The sequence below is a fragment of the Arachis ipaensis genome, chromosome B9 (genome assembly GCF_059453495.1).
Source record: "Arachis ipaensis isolate K30076 ecotype BB chromosome B9, ASM5945349v1, whole genome shotgun sequence".
In the NCBI taxonomy this organism is placed as follows: domain Eukaryota; kingdom Viridiplantae; phylum Streptophyta; class Magnoliopsida; order Fabales; family Fabaceae; genus Arachis; species Arachis ipaensis.
Window position 1 is genome coordinate 154,282,959 of NC_142444.1, and position 25,835 is coordinate 154,308,793.

Genomic DNA, 25,835 nt, shown 5'->3' on the forward strand with positions numbered 1-25,835 from the left:
TTCTCTATTCAGAATCATGTTCTGTTATTTATCTTTGATTTCAAATTTTATGAAGCACTCTCATAATTATATTGAGAGTAAACCCATTGAATGAGATATTAAAATTTCATGAATCTATTTTTTTCTTTAATTTTGTGTATATTCAAGGAATCTATTAAGTTTAGATCAAGTGATTTGGTGGTTACATGTGGGCTGTGTGAATCATGATGAGGGAATGGGTTTTCTACCTAATATGTTCTATTGGTAGTGATGTGATTGACAAGAATTGATGTATAGCTTGCTGGTTGTTCCTTTATATAGTTTGATTTGATTTTAGGTCAATTCATTCCCAATTTCATTCTCTCCTATTCAACTTTTGCATTCCAATTTCCATTTTAATTCACTAATCTATTTGGATTTTTTGGCTGAATCTAGCAATTTCTACTTTTATTTTGTATTCATAATCAAAATTTATACACCCAGCTTCTCCTATTCAACTTTTGGATTCCCAATTTGATGTTACTATGGAATTCTCTTCTAGGTAGTCTATTGGATGAGTGGTGATGTGATTTTTAGGAATTGATTGATAGGTTCTTTGTGATTTATTTGCATTTTGATTATATAGAACTAGAGCTGATTGTCATGAATTTTTTTTGCTTCTTTGATAAAGGAAGATGCTTTTTCCACTGCCATTCAATTTTTTTGCAATCCTAATTCCATTCTCTGCTGTTCAAGTCTTGCATTCCGATTTCAATTCTGATTCAATAATCCCATTGATGGATCTTTCCTTTTTTTTGCATAGAAGTAGAGCTGATTGTCATGAATTTTTGTGCTTCTTTGATAAAGGAATGTGATTTTTCCACTCCCATTCAATTTTTTTGCACTCCGAATTGCATCCTCTACTGTTCAAGTCTTGCATTCTCATTTCAATTCTGATTAAATAATCCCATTGATGGATCTTTCCTTTTTTTTTTTAGGTATGTCCATCAAATTCATTAAGTTTACCTATTATGAATTGCTGGTTGCATGTGGGTTGTGAGAATCATTATCAAGGAATTGGTTTTGTAGCTAATGTATTCTATTGGTGGTTATGTGATTGACAGATTTTTATTCATGTTTGTGTATATTTTTTTTTCAGTTTATCTATATACCTTTTTTTTTTAATTCATTTGCTGTTTTCAATGTATGCCTAACTAAGACATTTACCAACTCTCAATGCCATGAGTACAATGATTGTTTGGGGTAGTTGATGACTGCCTTCCCTATGGTGAAATGACATGTAGGTGCAATGTAGCAAGTATGGTGTGATTTGGTCCACATTTCTTGATTTCTTGAAAGTTTCACTTGTTCTTGCTGTTTTTGTGTTTGTTCAGGTTTTACGCCTCTCATTAGTTGTCTCTATGGCATTGAATGGAGATGGATATGGACTCATATTTTGTTTTCCCTGCATTTTCATATTCAATTTGAATTAAAAAAGGTGAGCCTCTGTCATACAAATAGAACTAATTGTGATGCATTTGTGTGCTTCATTTAATTATATCCAAAGTAGACCCATTAAATCCTATATATCAACTGATGAATCTATTTTTAATCTTTTACTTTGTATATATTCAACAAATCCATTTAGTTTTTATACTATTTTCTGTATTCAGGATCATGTTCTTTCATTTTATGTTTAATTTCAAATTTTATGAAGCACTCTCATAATTATATTGAGAGTAGACCCATTAAATACAATATTAAAATATCATGAATCTATTTTTATTTTTTTATTTTCTATATATTCAACAAATCCATCAAGTTTACATCAAGTGAATTGGTGGTTGCATGTGGGTTGTGTGAATCATGATGAGGGAATGAGTTTTGTACCTAATATGTTCTATTGGTAGTCATGTCATTCACAGAAATTGATGTATAGCTTGCTGGTTGTTCCTTTATGTAGTTTGATTTGATTTTAGGTCAATTTCATTCCATTTTTTTCTTGTTTGTATAAAAGAACTTTTTGACTAACAAGGAATTCTCTCCTCCAAATACCTATACGTTGATTAGGTTATCTTCCCTTGAAGATCTGTTCTGCACGGAAAATGATGTTCTGCCATACATTTTCACTGAAAATGTGTGTATCCGTATCAAGGTATGGGGTTTCTATCTATTTGGTCAGTGGTGATGTGATTGATAAGAAGGAAGTGGCTTTCTCACAATCAGATGGCATCGCTCCATTATTTGTGTTACTAGGAAATTCTCTTCTAGGTAGTGTATTTGATGAATGGTGATGTGATTGATACCAATTGATTGATAACTTCTTAGTGATTTATTTGCATCTTGAAGAAACCTTTTGTTAATCACGTCATTTGCATTTGAATTCTTTATTGGTTATGCAAAGAGTGCTGTATATTTCCCATGTTGCATAGAAGTAGAGCTGATTGTTATGAATTCTTGTTCTTCTTTGATAAAGGAATATGCTTTTGCCACTCCCATTCAAGTTTTTCATTCCGAATTCCATTCTGTCCTATTCATGTCTTGACAGAAATTGATGTATAACCTGCTGGTCATTTATTTATTTTTTAAGTTCAACTGAATTGCATTACATTTTTTTGGTGTTTGTGAAAAAAAATTAGATATCAACTGGTCTTCCCATGAAAATGTTTACTGCACACATAATAAGGTTGTGCTATATATTCTTCATTGGAAATTTTGGAATTAGTATCAAGGTATGAGGTTTCAATCTCACCTATTTCTTGAATGTTGATGTGATTGACAGATTTTTATTGATGTTTGTCTATACTTTCTTTTCCCATTGATTTCCTGTTTCCAATGTATCCCTACCTAAGACATTTACCAACTCTCATGGCCATGAGTAGAATCATTGTTTGGGGTAGTTGATGATTGTCTTCCCTATGGTGTAATGACATGTAGGTGCACTGTAGTAGGTATGGTGTGATATCTCATTTTTTGCTCCCTATTTCTTGATTTCTTGAAAGTTTCACTTGTTTTTCCTTTTTTTGTGTTGGTTCACGTTTTGCTCTTATGATTAGTTGTCTCTATGCCATTGAATGGAGATGCATATGGACTCAGATTTTGTTTTCCCTCCATTTTCATCCTCAATTTGAATTCAAAAAGGTGAGTTTGTGTGTTGATTTTTTTCTATAAAAGGATTGTTGGTAGACCACATTCAATGCACAAACATTCTTCTCTCTTCTATTTCCTCCTAAGCTCTATCTATTTCAGTATTTTTTTGTTTTCATTTTGATCTATTTCATCAACTCTGTTTATCTCCTTTTTTTTTTACTGCAATGCCTCCTCCATTTGATATGATTTCTAAGATGCATCCTCCTAGATAGGCTTGGAGGCTGAAAGTTAGGGTTCTAAGGCTTTGGGTTGTACCCTCTTTTGGTAACCATGAGGTTCCTAACTCAATGGAGATGATTCTCCTTGATGAGAATGTTAGCCCCTATTAGCTTCTCTTTTAAATATGGTGTTATTTGTTTTTTAAATTTTTAACTTTAAATTATGTGTTTCACTAATCTGATTTTGTTCTTTTGTTGGATTTCTAGTGTGGAAAAATTCAAGCTACAGTTAAGAAACCGCTCCTTAATAGGTTTAGGGATCTTATAGTTGATGGTCAAGTTTATAGAATGGCATACTTTACTGTTGTGTCAAATCATGGTAGTTATAGAGCAACTTCTCATGAATTCAAATTGGTTTTCCTTCACCGAACCACTGTTGTAGCTGTTGATGAAGATGTTATCCCTAAGACTTGTTTCAACATGTTTCCTTTTTCTGAGCTGCTGAACATGACCGAAGATTATGATTTTTTAGTTGGTGTGTCTATCTTCTTTGTCTACTATTATTTAAGTTTTTTTAACAAATGCTTTGAATATTTAATAGGTTGTGTTTATTTGGAATATATGTTATTGGTCTTTTAACTTCAGTGGGAGAATAGAAAGAATATGCAAAAGAGGGGAAAATTGTGAAAATGATTGTGCTGGAATTAACTTCGAAAGAGTATGTTGATTGAGTCATTCCTGCTGGTTTCTCTTTATGTTTTAATCACTTTTTCTCCTTATTTTATGTTTCATTCTTTGTTATGTTTTCAGTTTCAGTCTTACCTTGCGATGTGCATTGTTTGGGGACTATGTTAATCAAGTAAATCATTTCCTTGCCTCTGGCTATGTGGAGCAGCCTGTTGTAGTCATTCAACTTGCAAAAGTCAAGTTCTTTAGGGGTATATTGTTTGTTTTCTGTACATCTCATTGCTGCTCTAGGTGTTGTCTCCAATAAACTTTTGCTTGACTCTTTTTGTGTTCCTGTGTAGGTCAAGTAGACCTTCAAAATGTGATGTATGCCACTCAAATGTTATTTAATCTGATCTTCCTGAAGTTGTTGAGTTCAGGCAGAGGTTAGGATGGTTTATTTTGTTGATTTTTATTGTATTCTTTATTTACAGCCAATCTGGGGTAACAAGTACAAGTATTTGCATAATTTTTTTCTTTTAGTATGATTGAGCAAGGTGTGAATGGTACCCAGCCACTGTTTATTACAAATGAGGGTAAAGTTGTGTCCTTGGAAGATGATTTCATGCGTTTAACTAGAAAATGCACCATTGAAGAGCTTTAAAATAACAATCAGGTTGTCTTCTTTTGAGTTAGTTGTGTTTATGTTTATTTTATGCACAAATGAACTGAAAAAAAAATCAAAACAATTTCCAGATTTGATTTTTCATTCATATTGTTAACAAATTCTGAAATGCCATTTGGATAGGAGGGTTCTTTTATCATTTTTGGTACAATCCAAGGTATTGTTGAAGATGGAGGCTGGTGGTATTCTGCTTGTGTGTGTGGAAAGGGTATTTATCCTTAGAATGGTGTATATTACTGTGATTTCTGTTTGAAGCATATAACTAATGTCATTTCAAGGTCAGCAATTTTGTTCAAAATGTATTTTTATTTTGTCTTGTGGATTGTTTGTAAAAATAATGTTTCTTGGTATTATTTTTTCTGAATCATTGTGTTCGTTTTTTTTCCCTCTCTTCATATTTAAACTTAAAATAACAGTTGAAGATCATAGTGGGGAGGGTATTTTCCTTCTCTTTGATCGTGAGGCATCTTATTTGCTTAAGAAATCATGTGCTGACTTGTTTACTGAGGTTCAAAGAGATGCAAGTGTATGTACTTAGTTTGTCTTTTGTGTGTTGTTCACTTTATGGGATGTGATATGTGTTATTTAAACTCTGTATTTCCTATGTATTACTTTCAAAATAGCTTGTATGTGGGGATACTTATCCTCCCATTTTTCAAGGGATCATTGGAAAGAAGTTACTGCTGAAGGTTGGTACCAATGGTGTCCCACATGATACATTTTATGGCACTTTTCGGGTTAGGAGAATATGTGATGATCCCACCATTATTACCATGTTTGAACTTCCCAATTATGATGCTGATGACGAGTCTACTCCAAAAAAGGTTACATATACTTATAATTATCCTTAGATTGTGTAAATTCATGTTTTGTTCTTTCTCTTTTTTTTTATATTCTGCTTTGGTGAATTTTTCTTATGGTGTAATGTATCTTTAAACTCTTATGCCATGTGAATAGGAGCCTGATTTACACAAATCTGTCCTGTGTGAAAAAGGAAATATTGGTATTAAAGAGGAGTCATCAAAGACTTGTATCAAAAGTGAAAAAGTTGCTGGTGAGTGTTATGGGATTTTATCTAAATCCCCAAGTCTTATAGATTTTCTGGCTGAAAAATAGCCTGCTGTTTCTGGAGGGACTGAGTTTGCTGCCTTAATTAATGGTGAAGATGGAAAAGATGAGAAAACACCCACCAATGATACTATTAGTGATGATCTTTCTGCTGAACTGGATATATTGCTTAGCTCACCAGAAAAGGAAACTCAGGTTCTGTTATATAAATTTTTTTCTCCTTCCTACGTGTGCTGTTTCTAAATGGATTTTGCAATCTTGAGTGACTTTCATAGGTTTTGTTATTTTGTTTGTCATAGGAGGTGCTATCCCACGTTCTCCATGCACGTTGCCAATATGGAGAAAAGCTTACTCATGAAAATGATGTTGTCACCTCCAGGGGCAAGAGGAATTTGAATTCCCAATTTGAAGAAGCGGCTACTGTTGCAGATGGGCATGGGTCCAAGGTTGCCAAGGTTAATGGGGTGTGATTGAAGGTGTGGAATTGAGCTGTTGTGTGTAGGTGTAGGTATTTTATATAGTATACTTATAAGCGTTTAAGAAGGCTTGCGATTCCAAATAGATCGAAATGTAATCATGCTGGCTAGATGCTATTTTGATTTGACTTTTTTGGATTGTGTTCAACAAATAGGATTGTTAGATATAGGGGTTTTCCTTTTGTGTTGGGTCCGGTTATGTGTCAAGTATGTCTATTCTCAACCCCCTTTTTTTGTAATAGTGACTTTGCTAGGGATTGGACACATTTTCAATGTTGTAGCCTGTTTAGGTTACATACTAGGATAGGTAGTCAGATGTTGAAATTCTCCTTATCATAGGAGAGATAGCCATATGTAATTGTTCATATCATTATCAATATTTTCATGAAATGTAGCAGTTTTTAATTTTTATTTATTCATTGTTTTACAACTTTATCTTTTCATGTCAATTAGTTATTGGTGTTGATTAGAATACTTTATTTTATTTTTTTTGCTTTTCTCCCTTATCAAAGCTGTGTATGGTTATGTAAGTTCTTTCTTGGTGTGTTTAGCTTTGATAAAGTTAACTTCAATACTTACTCCCCCAAAAAAAGAAAAAAAATTTGTCAGTGAATAGATTGACAATTTGTTTTCCTAGCGACCCCCCTTTTTTTTAATACCTATTTTTTCATGGGTACTTAACAACGTTGATGCCTTTTTGGCAATAAATTAGGGGAAGTTTTTGTGGTTTGTGTTTCAAACTCTTGTTTTATTTAGTACGCGTAACAAAGATGTCTCAAAATTCTGTTCGTGCTAGAGAATATAGGAGAAATTCTTTGAAAAGAAAGCGAACACAAAGTCACAATCGAAATGCAAGAGGTCAGTATTGATTTTACTTTTGTGATATTTTTTGTATTTTGGTCGAATTTTCAATGATTTTATATCCATCGGAGTCTTTAATTTTGTTCCTTTTCTAATCTTTTAGAGGTGCTCCATTCCTCGACGCCTGTTGTGTCTTTGAATGATTATTCGAGTAATTTTTGTTGCTCTACCTATATTTTTGTAGTTAATCCTTATGTTTCTAATAATTTATCTCTTTATTTTATATGTTTCCAATGTTTCTGTTCATTTTTATCTTTTAGAAAATTTAGTTGACATGTCCCAGAATGTTTATTAGAGTTCAACTTTTATTTTGTCAGGTACAATAATATCTTTAAGTATTCTATCCCTGTCCAATTTTATTTTTGTTAAATTATATTTTAAGTTCTTTTGGTTTATATGTAATAACACATTCGTTTGTTGATTTACTATTATTTTTTTGCAGTTTTATACCTAAAAGGTTTACTTTAACTATTAGTAACTCATACAATCCCTAATTAAACATATCAGGAGACTTCTATACTTGATTCTTTTTTAATTTGACATCTCAATTAATATTTGTAAAATTAAAAATGATATAATTATTCTAAATATCATTCAAAATAACTATAATCATCCTAAATTATGATAAGTTGTTATTAAATTACGTAACATGATCGTGAACTTGTTTAGTTCCTGTTTTTTTCACATGGCTGAAAGTGATTAAAATAGTTAATACTTGATTCAAAGCGAACAATTACTTAAGGTAGTTAAATTATCTAGTGTAACCCTGACCAGTTGCCGCATATGGTTGAAATAATTAATCCGATCATAAATTTGCTTATAAAATCATTTGGATCACTAAATAGGCTTAATTTATATAGTTATTTTGAAAGATACACAAGTACTAGAGGTTATTAAACTGTTTAATTAGGGTGTATTCTTGCCTTGGACAGTATGAAAAATTTCTCGGTTATGTGGTTAGATTCACGTAATTAGTTAATGAATTAACTTTTGTAGCTATATAATACACGACGGGTATTTGTTGAAACTTTTTTAATTTGGTGTCATAATCAATAATTGCATATTAAAAAAAATAATTACTCTCTTGGTCCTCTAATTTTTTGAAAATTTCTATTAGGTGCATATAATATCTTTTTTGTTTCAATTATGTCCCTCAGACAAAATTCCTTTTTTTTTAATTAGGCCACTCTTGATATTGATTCGCTCAATTATATCAGGATGTATTTACAACAAAAAAATATGGTTCATGGATTCAATTAAAAGAAAAACAAAGCTTTTGCAGCCAATTAAGAAAAAAAAATGGTGTAATGACTCAATTAAAATAAAAAAGAAAAAAGGGAGTTCCTTAAAAATTTTGGAAAATGCTATGCACCAATATAGTCATTAAAGTCTAAAAAAATACAAGATGATTCTAATTGTGATTTGGATTATTTAATTCGAACTTACACAATTAATATGAGTGATTAAAATAATGAAACAAAGTCTATTCTAATGTTTAAAAAAAAAAAAACAAACTCTTCTTGAATATGCATTAGGCTTTATCTACATTTTCTTTTTTAATAAATCAATGTTAATTCAGATTGATTTTTGTAGTTTATTACATTTTTAATGTTCAATTTTTATGCTGATTATTAAATAATTAATTCATTTCTTATTTCATCATGAATTTTTTTTATATTTGGTTGTTAAATATATATTTACACAAATTTCTATTAATTTAAATTAAAATGAATGATATAGACCAATCAGAAATATATGATCTTTCGATAAATTCATTCAGTCAAGTTGGTTCTGTTATTGATCATCCTCTGTTCTTGCAAAGTGAGATACAAGGTACGCTCTCTTTCTTAAATCATCTATTATTCAAGAATACTCAAATAAAAATCTTATTTACTTAGTTTTAAAAGATTCCATTGTGCTTCCGTGATGAGATATTATTCAGGCAGTGTAAAATAGAAAGTGTTTTGTGATATATTCTTTTGACAAAATTTAAACGAGTCAAGTATTTATTATATATTATATCAGTAAGCTAATGGTTTATTCATTTTATGTTCAATCTATTTCATGGCATCTAATTGAGATAAAAAAATTTTTATTGTTATGCATGTTTTTTTCTGCTTTATCTTTACCAGGTTGTCTTGATGTTGGTGATCCTAACTATGAATGTTCAATCTGTGGGGCGTGTTTTTGGTTATCGAAACGTGTTGAAAGAGACTCTATAATTAATCGTCCTGTTTTTACTGTTTGTTGCTCAAAAGGGAAAATTCAGTTACCTTATCTTCGAAAGTCCCCAGATCTGCTATATAATTTTATTAATGGACATGATAGGAAGAGTTTGTATTTCCAAAAAAATATTCGATCTTATAACAATATGTTTGCCTTCACGTCTCTTGGTGGTAAGGTACTGGATTCAGTGAATGATGGGAGTGGTCCACCGCAGTTTATAATAATTGATCAAAATTATCATCGGATTGGAAGTTTGCTCCCAGATCCTGGTCAGAAGCCTAAATTTGAGCAATTATATATATACGACACTCAGCATGAGATAATGCATAGGCAGGAAATCTTTCGGTATGTGTGTTTAAAATGTTGTTGTTTATTTTTTTATTTTATTTCCCTGATGTTTTAATGTTATTTGCATTGAAAATAGGTTAATACCTGTCATTGCATAGTTATATTGTGTTTTATTCCCGTTATAATGCGTTATTAATCAGTTCTCAATGATAATGATGTATCAAAACATATCGAAATTGTGTTCTGTGTGGTTTTTTAATATAATTTTGTGGTTAATGTATATTTGTTTTAGGCAAACATCTGAGATAGATCGAGAATTGATAACTGAGTTGTTGGAAATGATCGATACTCATAACGTCATAGCACAGTCATTTCGAAGAGTCAGAGAATTCTATCAGTGTCATCCATCCGAGATCTTCTCTTTGAAGTTGTATTCGCATAGGAAGATTGATCAAAGAACTTACAATACTCCATCTTGTGACGAAGTTGCTGCTCTGATTGTTGGAGATTTTAATTCGTCGGATTATGGTCGCGACATTATTGTTCGATCTACTGCTGGTCAGTTGCAGCATATCTATGAAACTCATGCTCTGTATTGGCCCTTACAGTATCCGTTGTTGTTTTCATATGGCGAGGATGGTTACCAGTTGAATTTTCCTTATCGTGGTCAAGTTGGTGGATATGTCCCTGGAAGGAGAACAAGGGTTTCTCTCAGGGAATTCATATGTTTTCGTCTGCAGATTAGGGAGCAAGAAGATGGAATTATTCACAAGTGTAGGCGATTATTTCAACAATTTGTTGTTGACTGTTTCACCATGATTGAGTCCCAGAGGTTGTATGAGATTAGAATGAAGCAAAGTACAATTAGAGGAGAAGTGCTTCAAGGAATAGAAGAGGCTATGCGTCGTGGTGATGACGAAGCTTCTTCAATTGGGACGCGAGTCATCTTACCTTCTTTCTTCACTGGTGGTAGACGTTATATGTTTAATTGTTGTCAGGATGCGATGGCAATCTGTAAACATTTTGGCTATCCAGATTTATTCCTTACTATTACGTGTAATCCAAATTAGCCTGAATTTCAGCGATTCACAGAGCGAGAGCGAATTTCCATCGCTGATCGTCCTGATATCTCTTGCCGTGTTTTTCATGCTAAGTTGAAATATCTGCTAAGCGATCTTAAGGAAGGTGTGTTTTTTGGTCCACTTAGTGCAGGTATGTTATTTCTATCTTGGCATTTCAATTTTTGTCTGTTGTGCTCGGACATGTTGTTGTCTGGATTCTTAATGATGCTTTTGTATTTTTTAGGTATGTATAGTATTGAGTTCCAAAAAAGAGGTCTACCACATGCATACATGTTACTATGGCTTAACAGGGAAAGCAACTTACAAAGTGTTGAAATTGTTGATGAATTCATCTGTGCCGAGCTACCCAATCCCCTCAAATTTCCAGCTCTTTATAATGTCGTCACCAAGTACATGATCCATGGTCCCTGCAGTCGACTTAGACCGAGTTCTCCTTGCATGAAAGATGGTAAGTGCTCAAAATTTTATTCGAAAAGATTCGTTGATCAAACGAGCTTTGATGAAGATGGCTATCCGATATATAGACGTCGTAATATGGGTGTGACAGTGAAGATCAACGACGTTGATATTGACAACAGATTTGTTGTGCCTTATAATCCACTGCTGTTAATGAAATATCAAGCTCACATAAATCTTGAGTTCTGTAACAAGTCAAACGTCATCAAGTATCTTTTTAAGTATATCAATAAGGGTTCGGATTGGGTGACTGCAACTGTTGGAGAAACATATCATGTTGGTGAATCTTCTCAGGTGGTTGATGAGATCAAGCAGTATTACGATTGTCGTTATTTATCACCGTCTGAATCCATGTGGAGAATTTTTGCTTATGATATTCATCATAGATGGCCGTTAGTATAGAGGTTGACTTTTCATTTGCCGAACCAGCAACATGTTGTATTTGATGATGCTGATATCACTACTCATGTTTATTTGCGCAACAAAGATTTGCTGACAATGTTTACGAATTGGATGATGGCCAACAGGCGGTTCCCGGATGGGCGGTCTTTAACATATGTTGAATATCCATGAAAATTTGTCTATTGTTCGAACAGTAGGGAGTGGAAGCCGAGACAGAGGGGATTCTCAATTGGAAGATTGAGTTTTGCTCATCCGTCATCTAGTGAACTTTTCTATATGCGGATGCTTTTGAATGTGCAGAGAGGTTGTACTAGTTTTCGAAGTATAAGAACCGTGGATGGTGTTACTTATGATACATTTCAGGAGGCATGTTCTGCCATGGGATTCTTGATAGATGATAAGGAGTATATTTCTGCTATTAAGGAAGTCGCCAAGGTAGCGTCCGCTGCACAGCTAAGGCGGCTTTTTGTGATGTTGTTGCTATCTGGTTCCATGGGAAGGCCTCTGTCAGTTTGGGAACAAACTTGGGCTTATTTGTCTGATGATATTCTTTATCGCAGAAGGCATGAGCTGCAATATCCTGGTAAGAATTTTGTTCATGGTTTTATTATATGACAAGCAGGCACACACGAACACAGACAGTGCAGAAATTATATTATCGTGCTAATATTTATTAATTATCGTTAAACGTAGATCTAACGATGAGTCAGGACGAGTTGCAAACATTTTGTTTGTTGGAGATTGAAAAAATATTGCAGAGTAATGGAAAATCATTGAGAAATTATGTTGGCATGCCGGTTCCTAATAACTCTTTAGTGTCTCAATTTAGCAACTTGATGCTGCTGCGTGAGTTGCAGTATGACACTGTTTCTTTGACTCGTGAGCATGATGCAAATGTCTTAAAGTTAAATGAAGAACAGATGGTGGTCTACGATAAAATTATTGATTGCGTTTCGAATAAGAGGCACAGATTCTTTTTTGTGTATGGGTTTGGTGGCACTGGAAAAACTTTTTTATACAGGGTTTTGTCGGCTAGATTGCGAGCTGAGAAAAGGATTGTTATAAACGTTGCTTCTAGTAAAATTGCTTCTCTGTTGTTACCTGGTGGTAAGACGGCGCATTCTATGTTCAATATTCCTGTTGAGCTGACTGAAGATACTGTTTGTCGGATTAAGAAGGATAGTGCAAAAGCTGAGGTAGTCCGATTGGCCGATTTGATTATTTGGGATGAGGCACCGATGACTAACAAGTTGGAATTTGAAGCGCTCGATAGGACGTTACGTGATATAATAGTTTCGGTCTCTGATAGGAATAAAAATTTACCTTTTGGTGGGAAGGTGGTCATTCTCGGTGGTGATTTCAGGCAGGTCTTGCCAGTTATTCCGAAAGGTTCTCGTGCTGAGATTGTGATGGCTTCGATAAATTCTTCTGTCCTCTGAAAATATTGCGAAGTTTTGTGTCTGACTAAAAATATGAGGTTAACAATGGGATTGGAACAATCAACTCCTCAGGAGTTAAGGTCATTTTCAGATTGGATACTTCAAGTCGGTGAAGGTCGATCTGGAACAGTGGTCAATGATAAACTTTTTGTTGATATTCCTTCTGATCTAATAATTCCTGTCTTGGAGAATCCAGTGGAAGATATTGTAAATACAATCTATCCGAATTTGGTTCAGAATTTTCGTGATCCAAGTTTTTTCTAGGATAGGGCAATTTTGGCTCCGACTGTCGACAATGTTGAAGAGATAAACAATTATATAGTTGACTTGTTGTCCGGGGAGGAGAAAAATTATCTCAGTGCTGATTCGATATGTGGTAGTGATGTCTATTCTGATGTTGATGTTGATTGGATAAATGTTGAATTCTTGAATCAGATTACGTGTTCTGGTCTACCTAATCATTCGTTGAAGTTGAAAATAGGCGTGCCTATTATTTTGTTGAGGAATATTGATCCAGCTGGGGGTTTGTGTAATGGGACTCGACTTGTTGTGCGAGATTTAGGGAGAAATGTGATCGGTGCGAATAATGTTTCTGGTAGCAATGTTGGGGATAAAGTTTTTATCAGTAGAATGAATATGATTCCCAGTGATACGGTTATACCGTTTAAATTCCAACGTCGTCAGTTTCCGGTTTCTCTGTCGTTTGCGATGACAATAAACAAGAGCCAGGGTCAGACATTATCAACAGTCGGTTTGTTCTTGCGTCGTCCTGTGTTTTGTCACGGTCAACTTTATGTAGCTGTTTTCCGAGTTAGGAATAGAAATGGTCTTAAGATTTTACTTTGTGATGATGGATTAGTTGATCCTATCAGGATTGAGAACGTTGTATTTACGGAAGTTTTTGATAAGATATAATGTAGTTTCTTCTTATACATTCTAATCTAATCTGTGTAATTTATAGTTTTGTTTTGGTGTATGTTTTCTTTAAAGAGGGACAGTTTCTTTGGGGTATGTGTAAAATTGTCTCAACCATTTTGTGTGCACTAGATGCACGAATTTTTATGAACCGTTAGATTTTATTAAATGAAAATCAAAGGATGTTATGAAAGAAGAGTATTCATACGATTTATAAATATAGAATATATTACTATATATTAGCATACGCGTGGTTTCATCTCCGATGTGGAGAGCTATCTGCGTTTCAGGCCCGTAGACATTCAAGCTGGACGTTCTTCTCCAGCGTGGCTTCTCCTCATGAAGGGTGCATGTGCTCCTCTTTGCTTTTGCCGTCAGTTGTCTTTTCTCGCGATTCCTTCACGCAAGCCCCTTTTTTTCGCGGATTTAGTTGATTAGGCAATCATCAAATTGAACCCAAGCCCCTTTGTTTTCATCTCTTGATCTGCTTCCCTCTGCCCTACCAAACATTGTCTACATGCTCTGTTTCTTCGGTGTTTGGTTCCTTGTCATTCATTGCAGGTTAAGGATTTTCCCATAGAGTCTCAAATAGAAGATTTGCAACCAATCAATCAGGTACACTCTTCTGGTCCTTTTACTTCCAAACTTGTTTTCGTCTTCATCGTTTTCCTTTTTGTTCATTGTGTATATCCTTGTGACGAAATTTCGTATCTCTTAGACTGTTAATCCATGTTTTACTATCTAGGGTTTGTGAATCTGCTAATTTGCGAATTGTCTATCTGGCTTCGTATATTTCTGGGTTCATGTTCTTTTTTACATCCTTTGGAAGTTGATGTTAATTTGAATATGGTCTATCAATTGGATTCATCTTCTTCATCTTCATTGTTTACAATTTCGTGTTAATTTGATTATCATTTCTCCTTTTGTTAGTTGTTGAGGTTTTTTTTTTGTATGTGGTTTGTCTATTTTATCAATATTTTGGTTTTTATAATGATTAGAAAGATGAAATTTCTACTTATATTTTCTGATATTTATGGATCATGGTTTACTTTTTTCAATCATTGTCTAGGTATCGGGTTTCTACCTAATCTACTTCCTCAGCGGTGATGTGATTGGCAGAGTTTTTCCAGCAAAGTGAGTTTATGGATCCACCCTCCCCTATTCGAGTTTTGCATTTCGATTTTCCTTTTCATTCAATAATCCATTTAAATTGTTTGTTATATTGTTTAATTTAATTTTTTTAATAAAAACTATTTTATATTTCATCTGTTGCATTTCGTAGACATAAAATTGTTTGCGCTGAGTTTAATAGCTTCATTGAGAAAGGAATGGGTGTTGTGACACCAAGTTGGCATCATGGTCCTCTGTTATCTTTCCCTAAAAATGTCTTCTACACATATATTGATGTTCTTCCATATATTATGTGTCTTCTTGAAAATATTAAATTTTATTAAAAAATTTGATTATTTACTTTTTTAATTCTAATATTATTTTTTTCAAAAAAATAGAAAGAAATTATATTGTTAATATATTAATAAAAATAAAATATGACCATCTTATTAATGAAAAATAATTATTTATCTTCTTATAGCAAGAAAAGTCACATGATACCAATGCAAATTTCATTTTAATGTTATGAACAAAAAAGTTATTTTAATCTTAATTAGACTCGATCCATACAATTTTTTTTTTTATTTCTAACATATATATTTAGGTAATATATATTATTAGTAGTAACTTTTTTATAATGTATGTATCAATTATTCTTGCTGCCTTTTGTCTTCTATTTTTTTTATTATTTTAGTTTTAATATTTAGTAAAAATTTTAATTTGATGTCTAAAATTTTAAATGTTTTGTTTTAGTTCAAAATAATTTTGTACGAATTTAAGTATTGTTATAGTATTGTTATTTAAAGTACTTAATTATGCACTAAGATATTATGTATCTATTACAGTCTATCAATGTTCTTCTTTTATATTAACCTTTGATCTCTATGTAATATAATCTAATGGTCTATACAAATATGGCATACTCTATAAGTACATAATTGTTGTTCTCATTTAAGATATACCCTCTTGTTTAATGAATACAATTGATGGTTCATATTTTACTTTGATTTTTTTTTTTCGTTTAAAAAAGTCAGTTTTTAAATACAACTATTTTATCGACTATCAAAAAGTTAATTGGCTATGGCCCAGTTTGGGTAAGCAACTTTTCCTTTTGATAAAATAACTTAGATAATAAATGACTCTATTAAAAGTAACTTATAAATATGTTATTTTGTGTTTGAATTTTTAATTCTAAAAGTGCTTATTTTATAGAAATGTGATGAAAAGTAAATGTATTATTAGAGAAGTCACTTTTTTTAACTTCTCTATAAGCTCCTAAATAGCTTCTTAGAAAGTTGCAATTTGGTTTTAAAAATTGTATCAGACATTAATATTACTACTTTTCATAAGTTAAAAGTTAAAAAAATTGCTTTTAAAGTTTTGTAAACGGGCCCTATATCTTTATGAAAATATTAAATTTTATTCAAAAACTTGATTATTTACTTTTTTGAATTTAATATTGTTTTTTTCAAATAAAATATATTGTTACTATTTTATATTTTATTTTTCTGAATTTATCCAAATCTCAATTGATTTTGTTTTGTTCTTTCTTAGTTAAAATGTATCTGTTTTAATAGATGAACCAGATTTTTATTTTTTAAAAAATTCAATTTAAACTATATTTTTTAATACATTGAATTTGCATAAAATAAAAAAGTTAAATATATAAAATTATTGATTTTTTTTTACTACTAGTCTAAAAAACACTTCGTTGCAGTTATTTGTTTTGATTAATATAATCATCTCAGTTAAACGATAAACTTAATTAAAGTGAGGTTATTCTAATTTTTTTCAACAAAATCTTCACTTTTAGTTGATTAGGGATCCTAAAAGACGTTTCTACTTCACCCCGTCTCCTCTATCCCTAACCCAATCTCCATCTGTTGCATGATGTCCGTACCCCCATTCTCGACTGAGATTTCGGCTTCCTTCATCGGTTCTGACCACATGCAGAGAAGCTATGGCTATCTCTGCGATTCGATTCGATCCCACCATGAGGGAGTTGTTCTCTTCGTTGTGTCTGTTCCCTCTCCCCATGGTTCCTCTGTCTCTCTCTGTCGAGCATACCTCATTTTCCATCTCGATTATATAAAAATGTTTTATTGTTATTCTACTACAAGATTATATAAAAAAAAATCTAATTAAAAAGAGATTAGAAGTTGAGAATAGAAAAGGTCAGTTTTTTATTACTTGAACTCAAAATCATTATCATTAATTAAGTCCTATTAAAAACACTTTAAGTACCAAATTTGTTAAGAATAATCAACTTTTTGTTTTAACATCTATCATATTTAAGAAGGAGCAAATATTTTTTAAAAAAATAAATATATCCGTAATTATTTTTTTTATCTAATTTTCATAATTTGTATCTTAATAATTTTTGTGTCACGTAAATTTTTTATTAATAATTTAGTTTTTTATTTTTTTTTTAGCATTTTGTAATTTTTCGTCATTTTTATGCGCATTAACAATAGAAAAAACAATTGAAAAAATGTGAACATTACTTAAAGTTTAGGATACATCAAATTTATTAATATCAAAAACTCAGAAATAAATAAAGAAAATAATTCATGATTTTTTTTTCAAGATTTAACCCTTCTTTTTAATTGTGATAAATACTAAAAAAAATAAGTGCTTCTTAAGAATTCGAATATTAAAAGTTTGTATGATCATTAGTAATTAATTCTTCATAATGGTCCAGTATAATCTTTTTTTTTTAAATTAACTATCTTTTATTTTTGTGTTCTTTTAATTTTTTCTTAGGTATAAGAAGATCAACAGTAATCACCAACAAAGAGTAAAACCCAAAGGTCACGACCCACTCTTTCCACCTTTCCCCCAGCGAAAAAAAGAAGAAGAAAGAGACGCGACAACAACATACTTACTGAACCTCCTTCGTCTTTCTCTGTATCCTTTCACCTTGCTCAACCCGCAAAGTCTACCACTGGACTTTTCCATATTCAAAAGCCCATATCCTCCTACAAGGTACCAACCTGTCCTCATCTGCGGTGGCTCCCAGTGCTTTCAATCCGTGCGACAGACCAGTGTTGCTCGGTGACTCGGCGGATACTTCATTATCTTCAGGTTTTGACAGATCGAGACACTAAACTTCAGCCAAGTAACAACGGAGGTGCTGTTAAGGTAAATCCTTTAAAAACTGAAAATCAAGCATCAATTTCAGCTTTTGCCCTAATGATTGCACTGGTAACTAAGTTTTCTGTTTTGTATTTTTTCTTTTTGTTTTTTTTTTCAGTTTTGCTAGCTTTTTTTGTCTTTAAACTTTTATTTTTTTTTTTGGACATGCATGTATTATTCAGTGAAAGTTTAGCTACAAATTTAAAGGGAAAGAAAGAAACAGTTGATTTTCAACACATGACATGTCTCATACTTCTTTGAGTGCAACATCTAATTCTTATCAAGTTGTTTTTGTTCATGCTTTCTGTTAGCATGATTTTAATTTTACATTGAATTTTTTTTTTGTGTTCTCTACAAGGATCAGTTATTTTGGAAAGTACCCCAACTATTAATCCCAATTTCATATTCTCAGGTAGGGCTTTATTCTTTTAGGTTTTGTAAACTCTTCCTCAGCTTAAAAAATATAATCATTGTTTACATTATTTTATCGATTATTTTAAAATATAAAAAAAGATTTTTTTGAAATCAGTTTTATCATATTTATGATTTTTGAATATTCATTCTGGTCTTTTATATTTTAATATTGATCTAATTTTTGTATATTTTCTTTTTTTTCATATCGTTTGTAATGCATATTCTGATTAACAAATTCATAATTCATGATTGTTTGTTTAAATTATTATTAGTAGTAGTGGTTAACTTTCTGAAACTTCTCAACATTATAATTAGCATTAGTAGAAATTTAGTTTACTAGAATAAATAACTATATTTTTGTTCATCTATTTCTTCTTTTATTTATCAATGGTTGCTGTTTGTTCTTTATATTTCTGGATTCAATTTTATCACTTATTTTTGAATTTGTTGAAATCTTATATTAGGGTTTACTTTATTATAATACTCTCTTTTGCAGTAAGAGACAAGATCTTTTCTCTGTTCTTGAATCTTTATACGAAGTCTCTCTATCTGATAAGGCTGAATCGCGATGGATGCTAATAGAGAAGATCCAAATAGGTATAGTGCTGAGCATTAGAGAAAATGTTTTCTTTGCTGCATTTTCAATTCGATTGAAGTCTCATTTACTTTTCCATTCAATATATTTCAGATTAACTTTTGAAAATGTTAATGTCAATTAAATATCAATGTTATGCCATCTATAGTTTTTTTTAAATTCTTTCTTAGATATTTTCCATGTTGTAATTTAATTTTATTGGCTTCTCATATATATGTAGGCCAGATTTCAGAAGTTGTAATCTGTAAAATATGTTGTGTAGTAGTTTTCCAACGTGGTCTCTTGGGTATTTTTCATTAATGTGCTTTTAATTTGTTACTTTTTTTGTATACTTAGTTAGTTGGTTTCTTGATTAAAAGTCTCAGTCTTAAATTCTAATCGTACCATTATGTGCTAATAGGAGGTTTTTAGCAACCCAGCAATACTGGCCCAACGGAAAAGAACTGGTTTTTAGATTTTGCCTTTTCAGTAAGCAGGTAACGAAATATATTATGGAATATTATATCATGCATGTTAACCGATTAAATAGGTGGGTTAAATCTTTAACTTCGAATGGTTTGTTTTTAATTTATATTTAGTTAGTGGTCTTTTCTACTTTCCTCCTCTTCATAGTTTCTTTTCCCTGTTAGATGAGTTTGATTAGCTAATTCTGTGTTCCTGATCTTTCTAATCTCAAATGGGTGTAGACTACAATAAATCTAAAAAGATTAGTTTTGATAAATTATCAATGCCTATTCAAAATAAATAATATAATGTTTACTAATCATACATATATTGATACTGACTTTAAAGATTCAAAATTTATTAAAACCTGAAAAGATGATTCGAAGTTCATGTACATGATTTGGTTTCAGAATCCATCAAGATAACAGAAATTTGTTTTTTCATTGTTGAAATCTCTCAGTTTTCTCTTTGATTCTTAATAAGCTTGATGGCCAATGTGCAGTTTTGGGCAGTAGTGTCAATCTCAATTAATTAGATTCCTGATTTGACTTTATGTTCTTTAATTTGTTATTTTTTACTATTTTCTCTGCATGTCTGAAAGTGATTAATTTGTCCCTTTGTCTCTTTTCTATAGATATTTTGTTTAAATTTATTGAGCTATTTACTGAACTAGAATCTTCTCAATTATTTATGCTAAAGCTTTTTTCTCATTATAATGTTAGTTTATTTACGTGATTATTGTTCTCTTGTGTTGTTCAGTTGGTAATAATGGTAGATTTAAAATACCTCTCTTTGCTAAATAATTAGGTTAAATTATCTGAAGCTTTTTTAGCATGTTTTGTTACACATGAATTAACTTTGGGAAGAAATTTGAATATAGGGTGACAGAGCTCTTCCCCCAACTTTTGTTTCAACTCATGGGGAACGACTAGGGCCAATGTTCTATGTCATTGACGAGTTAGATAATTGTTTAGTGCTGGAGGTGATAAGAAAGAATGATCAGTTGCTCATAATTGACTCCTCATTTGAACAAATTAGAACTTTCTATCTTATCGATAGATGGACATCTGTTCAATTTAGGTATGTCGATTTTGGAATTTTTTTTATTTCATTGTGGGATAAGGACAACCAACCCATCGAAGTTCACCTTGATCCTGACTGCTATGTTCCTAAGCTAATGGACCCAGAGACACTTGATAATGTATCAAGAGTGTTCCACATAAAGTATATCAGGATGGATGAGGACTCATCAGCTGATGTGATTGTTCTATCTGGGTCTGAACCATCGGATGATCAGTTTTCATCAGATGGTGATGAAGACAATGATCAATATGGGGCACTGGTAGGGGATAATCCACATAATCCGATAGATTTGTCTAGTGGAAGCAGTTTATCATTGGAGGTCAATGAACAAAGTAACGCGACAAATGAATTGGCTGATCCTAGGTAATGCTAGATGTAACTTTTTTCCTTGTGTTTTGGATTTTAATATCATGGGATAGCTTGCTATTTTTTAGTGTGGTGACTAACATATTCATATTATCCTGAATTAGATATGCTCAAGAGGTTTCTTATGAAAAGAACATCACAGCTTCGGATCTCGGACAATCTAGATTGGTAACTTGATCTCAAAAGAGTGTTTTCTTTTATTTTTTTCCTGCAAGCTTATTGGATGTTCTTCCTAAATCTGTTATTCATTGTGTATGAAAATATTATGTTTATGTTAACTATGAATTATTCGTTGCAGTATTTGGCTTCAAAATTTGCTGCGTATCTTAAACTATCTGAAGATGGTTCGATTTGGACGATCACCGGTCCAGATTCCAATGTAGAGAAGAATGTGTTCTTTTTCCACTTACTGAATAGTGGAGGAAGACGTGGAGAATGGAAATTTGGGGTCGGGTGGAGTGAATGTTGTAGAATATACAATTTAAAGGAGGGTGATATCATTACTTTGAAACTCAGCTCGATAGCTAACCGCCAGATAGAGTTATCGATTCAGCGACGTTAGGCCTCCTATGTATAACTCTATTTGATGGATATTTTGAATTATATGTTAACTTGTCTTGGACATATTTTATTTTTTGTTTAATGAACAAATTTATATATGTTGTATATATTTTGTTTTGCTATCAGTAGGTATCTTGACGTTATGTGTTTTTAAGATAATACGTAATAATAAACTACATCTCTGTTGGACTTCTTTTTTTTGTTTTTTTAGTGTCTAACAATTGTTTAAATATTTTATTATCTTTTATTATCTTACAAAATATGTTATACCATTTATTAACATATTGAATAATTGTTGTATTCTATTTTTTTATTTTAGTGTAGTGATAATTTTGTAATTATCCAAAATTAATACAACATATCTATTTTTATAAAATACATTTTAGTTATATTCTTAGTATTTTTTTTTTAAAAATATTTAAATTTCGTGAATCCTTGCATTGCACGGTTATCACACTAGTATATATATATACACCGTGCATCATAAACATTAGAGAAACCACACAACAATTAATACTATAAATTAAAGGCCACCCTAAATTAAAATGTACAAATTAAATAGTTTTTGATGTGCGGGGTTGCATCATTATGGGACAAACATATATAGATGCGAGAAAGCGAATTAGTAGTGAAAATAGGTGAGATCGTTTTCGATGGGTATGTTACGTTATTTGTTCATTGTTGATCTTCATTATTATTATTATTATTATTATTATTAAGTGAATCATGAGAAGAGTCTGATATCATGTTCTGTATGATCCTTGTTGTCTCTTCTTGCGACATGATCTTCTCCTCCTTACTCTTCGACTTCAAGTATCCCTCAAAGAATTCCTTGTTTTCCTTCTCTAGCTCATTCCACACTGCAACATTACAAATTGTTTCATTTATTCAACATAGCCCACGTGCATGCATGTCTCGTCTATGATATAGATATTCAGTCATGTTTCATTTTATATAGGAAAAACGAAAAAATATGGATATGATATATAAACATTACACAAGTTTGTTATTATTGAACATTCGAATTTAGATACTAACATGGCCGTCCATCATTATTGTCTCGATCTTTCCATTCAAAACATGGATTAAATTGCCTATCTTCACGGAAAGGGATTTTTATAAATAGGTTGGAAGTATATGCATAGTACCAGGAAAAAAAAAGGCTACTCGCATAAAAATATTTTTCTGTGAAGATAATTGTGAAAGATATATGGACATGTTTCGTTAAACAAAAATATGTCAGACTATCAAACAATTTTTAATTATTATGTTTACGTAAAAACAAAGTAATTACGGTATATTTTTTATGCTTATCTATTTTCTTAAAATAAATAAAATATAAATTTCTTATTATGCATATCTATTTTCTTAAATCTAGATCTTCTAGATTCGTATTTCACTTGTTCACATATCTTTTTCATTTTATGAATTATATCTAAAAGAAATATTAGAGAATTATCAGAATTTATTATTTTTTACTATCATTTTTAGCTATTAATACAATTTCTTTAATTTAGTAATTTAACAATATATTTTAGCCTATATTTTTACATATTAATGACTAATTGTTAATTAAAAACAATACATTTTTTATAATCTTCTAGCATTTTTTGTATAAAAATCCGAAGTTTAATTTGTGATCTCTTTTATTTTTTGCTCCATCTTAGGAATCTTGATCCATAGCACTTATCTTAATAGAAAAAGTTTACGGGACAGCAACTTTTTTAGGCCAACATGTAACCAGCAAAAAAAAATGAGTCGTTGGATGAAATCTCACACTGTTAAAATTATTGATGGCTATTTGATGGCTACAAATCACAAAAGTTGCTATCCCTAGCATTCCTCGTTCTAATGTGTAACATGCGGACATCATTAAAATAAATAAATAAATAAATTCGAAACAAAACGAACATCATGAAAAGAAAAACTTCCTAAGCGCTTGTAATAAATCTAATAGAATTTATAAAACACGGTGTTAAGTGTTCGTTGTAATATATAACAAATTGGATTCAATTATCAAGTATCGCCTAGCTACTATATCTATAGATTTCTACCAACACTAGTGCTCTTAAATTTGAATTCTTAAGTAAAAAATATATCAAGAAAATAATAATTATTGGTCAACTTAGCTTAATTAATCAAATTCTTAATTTGGTCAAAATAAGGGGGGTGGGGGGGGGGGTATTCATCCATGTATAATAATTTCTTCCACTCCTATATATGTTATTAGAGTGAGTCATATTATATATGATTATTTTGTTAACAAGTAATCAGCTTAAAGAAAAATAAAAAGAAAACGAAAGATCGGTTTGGTTTACTTTTTTATTTTTTATTTTTATTTTTAGTATTTTTTATTTTCAAAAATTTTATTTTAAAAAACTAAATAAAAATATAAACTAAACGCACCTCACTTATTAAAGTTGATTATTCTTTTTTAAACTGTAACAATTTAAACTATATTTTTCTCTTTTTACTCTCTTGACTGAAATACGTTGTGCTGCCTTTTTTTTTCTACTAAAAATATATGGTAGTAGAGAATAAGAATTGAAATCAGTTATATATTACCAAAATTGATCTGCTTTTGCAAATTTTAAAGGTGCTATATATGAATAAAGATGCTCGATGATTGTCTTCAATTATTTAGGCAAATTTGTCCATATATATATATGTAGATTCTTATTATAAAAAAATAAAGTTGTAGATTAAAGTAAATGTTGTATATATAGGATGAGAAATAGTATTATTTTATACTTAGTTATATACCGTTTCATACACAGTTTTCATTTATTCAACTAGGTATATTGATTATTGGTTCTTAGTGGGCGGTGATGAATAATTTTGACGCAAGAAATTGAGATGTTGCATGAGTGCATGTATGTAATTAATTAAAGAGATGAAGAACGTAACATACCAGTGGATGTTATAACTGGATTTATCTTAGCATGTTTAGAGAGAGCTTCCATGCATTCTTCCTTTGTCATGTCAAAGATCAAGCACTTCTCGATCAGGTGCTGCACCTATACATACATATATATACTTGTCATCTAATTAACATCATTTCAATTTTATTACTATTGCATCAAACATATATATACCATGTGAATGTATGAAGCAGGAGAAGAAGAAGAGGAGGAGGAGTCACCCATGATCATAGGATAAAGTAATTAAGTATGTAAACGAACTACTATAGCTAGGGAATGAAGTTGGTATTATCTATTATGTATATATATGTAATGTAATAATAACCGTCCAAGCTAGTTAAGTGAAGAGACGAGGGTAGGTGATAAGAAAGATATTCATTAGAAAATTTGTAGCATTGAAAAAAAAAATTTATAAAATATGAAAGAACTATTAAAATTTATTATTTTTGGTTGTTAATTAATTATTAATATTTAAAAGTGGGAGTTAAAAGTGTTAAATTATTAGACTAAAGAAATTAGATTAATAAATAAAAATAATAAATTTTAATAATTTTTTATAAATTTAAAGGAATTAGAAAAGAAAAAAAAAAAGTGGAATTGGTGGGAACAGGGTGGTGGGGTTGGGCACGTGGGAGATAAATGGTAATTGGTTGGGAGGAGATTAGAGAAGATTGTAAAAGACTATTGCTTTGTTTGTAGAAATGCAAATAGGGCAAACCCAACCCCCTCCACGTGATATATGGGACCCACCATTCCATACGGACAAACCCTATTTCATCAATTTGATGCCCTGCCTCTCTTCATTTCCACCATAATTATCCTCTCTTACTTTCTATCAACTTGCATTCTAACTCCTAACATCAATTCAATTTCGATTTCCATATATATTATATTTCACAAGATTTTCGACTCATAACTTCTCTATACAGTAACCTATATTGATAGGCTATGAAATACGGATATTTTTTGTATTTGTCATATTTGTGTTTGGAAAATATTTTGAACATAATACTGGCTAATTTTTGTTTGATATACGTATTTTTTGTGTTTAATTGTATTTTAATAAAAAATATTTTTTTTTCGAATATTCTTAAATATACTTAAATATTATTACATGTCAGTATGTCTAACTTTATTTCGTATATATTATTAATTATTAATTTAAAAATATTTTAAATATTTATATAATTAAAAAATAATTTATATTATATATATAATTATAATTTGTATATCCGTGTGTCACTATATCATATTGTGTTTTATATCCGTGTCAATACCTGTGTATCATAGTTAATAAATAAAAGATCTTTAACATATAAATATAATAAGATAATTTAGATAGATTATTATTATATTGTTAGTTTAACACAAATATT

At 31.0% G+C, this 25,835-nt stretch overlaps 5 protein-coding genes and 1 long non-coding RNA gene across 6 annotated transcripts; 5 read left to right on the forward strand and 1 right to left on the reverse strand.

The window, feature by feature from the left end:
• The first annotated feature begins 2,050 nt into the window (after positions 1 to 2,050).
• On the forward strand, positions 2,051 to 4,667 carry LOC148546858 (uncharacterized). Its single transcript, XR_015899201.1, has 4 exons — positions 2,051 to 2,113; positions 4,077 to 4,204; positions 4,295 to 4,378; positions 4,476 to 4,667. It is a non-coding gene; the product is annotated as an uncharacterized LOC148546858 (long non-coding RNA).
• A 545-nt stretch (positions 4,668 to 5,212) lies between these two features.
• Positions 5,213 to 6,480, forward strand: LOC110266375 (uncharacterized). Its single transcript, XM_088497849.1, has 4 exons — positions 5,213 to 5,441; positions 5,575 to 5,671; positions 5,792 to 5,880; positions 5,985 to 6,480. Exons 1-4 carry the CDS (start codon positions 5,391 to 5,393, stop codon positions 6,153 to 6,155), a joined length of 408 nt encoding a protein of 135 aa, XP_088353975.1. The 5' UTR covers positions 5,213 to 5,390; the 3' UTR covers positions 6,156 to 6,480.
• Positions 6,481 to 8,749: 2,269 nt separating this feature from the next.
• Positions 8,750 to 12,915, forward strand: LOC107616245 (uncharacterized). Its single transcript, XM_016318227.1, has 8 exons — positions 8,750 to 8,855; positions 9,155 to 9,593; positions 9,829 to 10,543; positions 10,619 to 10,748; positions 10,842 to 11,466; positions 11,562 to 11,619; positions 11,777 to 12,059; positions 12,170 to 12,915. Exons 1-8 carry the CDS (start codon positions 8,750 to 8,752, stop codon positions 12,913 to 12,915), a joined length of 3,102 nt encoding a protein of 1,033 aa, XP_016173713.1.
• Positions 12,916 to 12,960: 45 nt separating this feature from the next.
• On the forward strand, positions 12,961 to 14,968 carry LOC107616244 (uncharacterized). The gene is made up of 4 exons (XM_016318226.1): positions 12,961 to 13,122; positions 13,180 to 13,800; positions 14,392 to 14,445; positions 14,900 to 14,968. Exons 1-4 carry the CDS (start codon positions 12,961 to 12,963, stop codon positions 14,966 to 14,968), a joined length of 906 nt encoding a protein of 301 aa, XP_016173712.1.
• Positions 14,969 to 19,057: 4,089 nt separating this feature from the next.
• Positions 19,058 to 21,539, forward strand: LOC148546859 (uncharacterized). The gene is made up of 5 exons (XM_088499402.1): positions 19,058 to 19,086; positions 19,485 to 19,560; positions 20,409 to 20,974; positions 21,082 to 21,145; positions 21,276 to 21,539. Exons 1-5 carry the CDS (start codon positions 19,058 to 19,060, stop codon positions 21,537 to 21,539), a joined length of 999 nt encoding a protein of 332 aa, XP_088355528.1.
• A 504-nt stretch (positions 21,540 to 22,043) lies between these two features.
• LOC107616243 (uncharacterized) lies at positions 22,044 to 24,746 on the reverse strand. Its single transcript, XM_016318225.3, has 3 exons — positions 24,634 to 24,746; positions 24,450 to 24,555; positions 22,044 to 22,398 (listed from the first exon to the last, which is right to left on the reverse strand). Exons 1-3 carry the CDS (start codon positions 24,688 to 24,690, stop codon positions 22,214 to 22,216), a joined length of 348 nt encoding a protein of 115 aa, XP_016173711.1. The 5' UTR covers positions 24,691 to 24,746; the 3' UTR covers positions 22,044 to 22,213.
• Positions 24,747 to 25,835: the final 1,089 nt, after the last annotated feature.